Source organism: Plasmodium knowlesi, assembly GCF_000006355.2.
Source record: "Plasmodium knowlesi strain H genome assembly, chromosome: 4".
Lineage (NCBI taxonomy): Eukaryota > Apicomplexa > Aconoidasida > Haemosporida > Plasmodiidae > Plasmodium > Plasmodium knowlesi.
Window position 1 is genome coordinate 1,121,545 of NC_011905.2, and position 3,638 is coordinate 1,125,182.

Here is a 3,638-nt window from a genome sequence, read left to right on the forward strand (position 1 = left end):
GAAAGAAGGTTGTCTAGGGGGGGGTAAGGAAAGAAGGATTAAGGGGGGGTTAAGGAAAGTGTGTTTAGGTGGGGTGGGAAGGTAAGAAGGTTTTAGTGGGGGTGGTAGGTAAAGCGTTACTTAGGGGGGGATAAGGAAAGACTGTTTAGGGGGGGGGGGGTAGGGAAAGAGTGTTTAGGGGATAAGGAATGTTTCTTTCCTAGGTTATTAGAACAACAATATGGCCTGGTACATACCCACCCTAAGGGGGTGGTAAGGAAGGATTGTTTACGGGGGGGGTAAGGAAAGAGTGTTTAAGGAGGGGGAAAGGAAAGAGTGTTTAAGGGGGGAAGGAAAGAGTGTTTTAGGGGGGGTGGAAGGAAAGGGTTGCTTAGGGGAGGGAAGGAAAGAGTGTTTAAGGGGGGAAGGAAAGAGTACTTAGGGGGTGGAAGGAAAGACTACTTAGAGGTAAGGAAAGACTACTCTTAGGGGTAAGGAAAGACTACTTGGGGGTAAGGAAAGAGTACTTAGGGGTAAGGAAAGACTACTTAGGGCGGGGAAGGAAAGACTACTTAGGGGTATAGAAAGACTACTTAGGGGTTAGGAAAGACTACTTAGGGGTATAGAAAGACTACTTAGGGGTATAGAAAGACTACGTAGGGGTAAGGAAAGGGTTGCTTAGGGGTAAGGAAAGACTACTTAGGGGTAAGGAAAGACTGCTTAGGGAGGGGGTAAGGAAAGAGTACTTAGGGGGAAGGAATGACTACTTAGGGCGGGGAAGGAAAGACTACTTAGGGGTATAGAAAGACTACTTAGGGGTAAGGAAAGACTACTTAGGGGTTAGGAAAGACTACTTAGGGGTAAGGAAAGACTACTTAGGGAGGGGGTAAGGAAAGAGTGTTTAATGGGGGGTTAAGGAAAGACTGTTTAGGGGGAAAGGAAGACTACTTAGGGGTAAGGAAAGACTACTTAGGGGGAAGGAAAGAACATTTAGGGGTAAGGAAGGAAGGTTTAGGGGAAAGGAAGGAAGGTTTAGGGGAAAGGAAGGAAGGTTTAGGGGGAAGGAAGGAAGGTTTAGGGGGAAGGAAAGAGTGTTTAAGGGGGGGGGGGGGAAGGAAAGGGGAAACAACATACATATACACAACACAATTTCATCCTTTTTTTTTTTTTTTTTTTTTTTTTAGCTGATGTTTGTATCAAGGGGGAGAATGATTTATGTAAACGCCTAAAATGTATGGAGAACTACTTGGAGGCGACTAAGACGATAACAGGAGCACAGACGACACCAACGGTAAGTGGGGAAGGAAGGGGAAGGAAGGAAAGAGAAGACGGCATATACATATACAGACATATGTAAACTCATATGCATGTATATACATATATGTATGTATACAAATACATGTATACATGTACATGTATGTATATATATATATATACATACATATATATATGTACGTATGTACATATACATATATATATATACATATACATGTATATGTATACGTATGTATGTATACATATGTATGTATATACATATGTATATATGCATATGCATTTATGCATATGCATATATATATATATATATATATATATATATATATATATATATTACTTCACTTACAGAATACGTTTTGGGAGGACAATGGCGCAGTGAAGGCACTTTGGGAAGAGTTAGCAGAAGAAATGAAGAAGACAGATGGCAAAGCCAAAGACGGAACTCCAAATGGATGTGAAGCATTGCAAAATCCGTCTGATAAGACGGCATGCAATTATTTGCATGCCGGCTTCACCGAACTGTATACGACGCCGACGCCGGCGGCGTCGTCGTCGGCGACGACGGCGACGCCGTCAGTTTTAAACAACCCATCGTTTAGACAAACGATGGGTTGTTTTTTACTTCACGCTTATGCAAAACACATGAAAGAAAAAGCAACTTGTCTTATTGATGATGGTATAAAACAAGCTTTCGACACTGCTGGGCAGGGTAAGAGTGGTAATGGTGATATTCCATGCAAATGGGAACAGGAAAAATATGACAGTTGCAATATTAACATAAATGGCGTTGCAGGCCAGGGGGGGAGTGCAAAGGACAAGGTAGATGCTGTACTGAAAGCTGACAAAGACAACATAGATAAAATGGCAAAGCAAATAAATACTGTAACAGACTTATGTGACCAAGTCAAATGTGTCACAACCCGATGGATGAAGGACAAAGCGAACAATGGCGGTAACGATCGTACTTGGGTAAGGACATAACCATTACACATATACATGTGTACACATATACATATATACATATACACATACATGTATGCAGACATAAACATACATATACACTTACATGTATATGTACACATATATACGTATACATATATGTATATGTAAGTATATGTGTCTGCATATGTATACATACATGTACACTTATATATGCACATACAGATATATACATAGTTATGTATGTATGTACATATATATACTTACATATATATGTATATGTACGTATGCATATACATATATGTATGTACGTATGTACATACGTATGTGTATACGTATGTATACGTATGTATGTATACATACATATGTATATGTATATATGCATATGCATTTATGCATATGCATATATATATATATATATATATATACTTATAGAATGATGTATGGGACCAAGTCAAGGAGCAAATAAAAGAACTCGCCGCAGGAACTACTGAAGATAAGAAGAGTGCAGTTAGCAGTATCTGCAGTAAACTTTCGAAGGATAGTGATGGAAAGGAGGCTTGCCTCCTTATAGCAGCAGGATTAAAGAACCTCTACGACATCAAGGACGACCAGAACGGTGTCGATGCCGTTAAGGCATCGTTCCAAAGAACGATGCGTTGTGTTCTATTAAATGCCATTGCAGATAAACTACAAGACGACAAATTTCCATGTAAAGATGAAAAGAAAACGAAGGAGGGGATAGAGAAGGCATTTGGACAGAGTGCTACTATTATGGGTCAAGGTGAAGGCTGCAGGAATGGTAATGTTACGTGTTTTAAGTGTGAGAGGATGACTTTAGAGAAACTCAAGGATTGTAATCTAGACTCCCCGGGCACTACTCAGAATGTAAAGGAAAAGGTGGATGATTTGCTCAAGAACGGAGGTCAGGATGAAATGAAGAAAATTAAGGATAACGCTATAAAGGACATATGTAAGTAAACCCCACTCCAACCCAACCAACAACCAACACAAAATGTTGGTACTGTTGGTATCAACACAGAATGTTGGTTGTGTTGGAACCAACATACTAACATACTAACACAACACAACGTACTAACACAACCACAACACAACCAACACAACAACAACAACACAACCAACATACTGACACAACACAACATACTAACACAACACAACATACTAACATAACCAACATACTAACATAACACAACATACTAACATAACCAACATACTAACACACACCAACATACTAACATAACCAACACATACTAACACAACCAACACAACCACAACACAACAACAACACAACCACAACACAACCACAACATACTAACATAACCAACACAACCAACAGAACCAACACAACCACAGCACAACCGCAACACAACCAACACAACAACAACACAACCACAACACAACCAACATACTAACATAACCAACAT

The 3,638-nt window shown here is 39.8% G+C and overlaps 1 protein-coding gene across 1 annotated transcript in view; it reads left to right on the plus strand.

Moving 5' to 3' along the window:
• The window catches only part of PKNH_0424800 (SICAvar, type I (fragment)), a gene marked incomplete at both ends in the record, with an annotated part of 5,458 nt that extends 2,288 nt beyond the window's left edge, over window positions 1–3,170 (plus strand). The window contains 3 exons of the mRNA XM_039113888.1: window positions 1,164–1,270; window positions 1,603–2,223; window positions 2,629–3,170. Of these exons, the coding sequence (XP_038969499.1) occupies window positions 1,164–1,270; window positions 1,603–2,223; window positions 2,629–3,170 (1,270 nt within the window). The remainder of the gene's footprint in view (window positions 1–1,163; window positions 1,271–1,602; window positions 2,224–2,628) is intronic.
• Window positions 3,171–3,638: the final 468 nt, after the last annotated feature.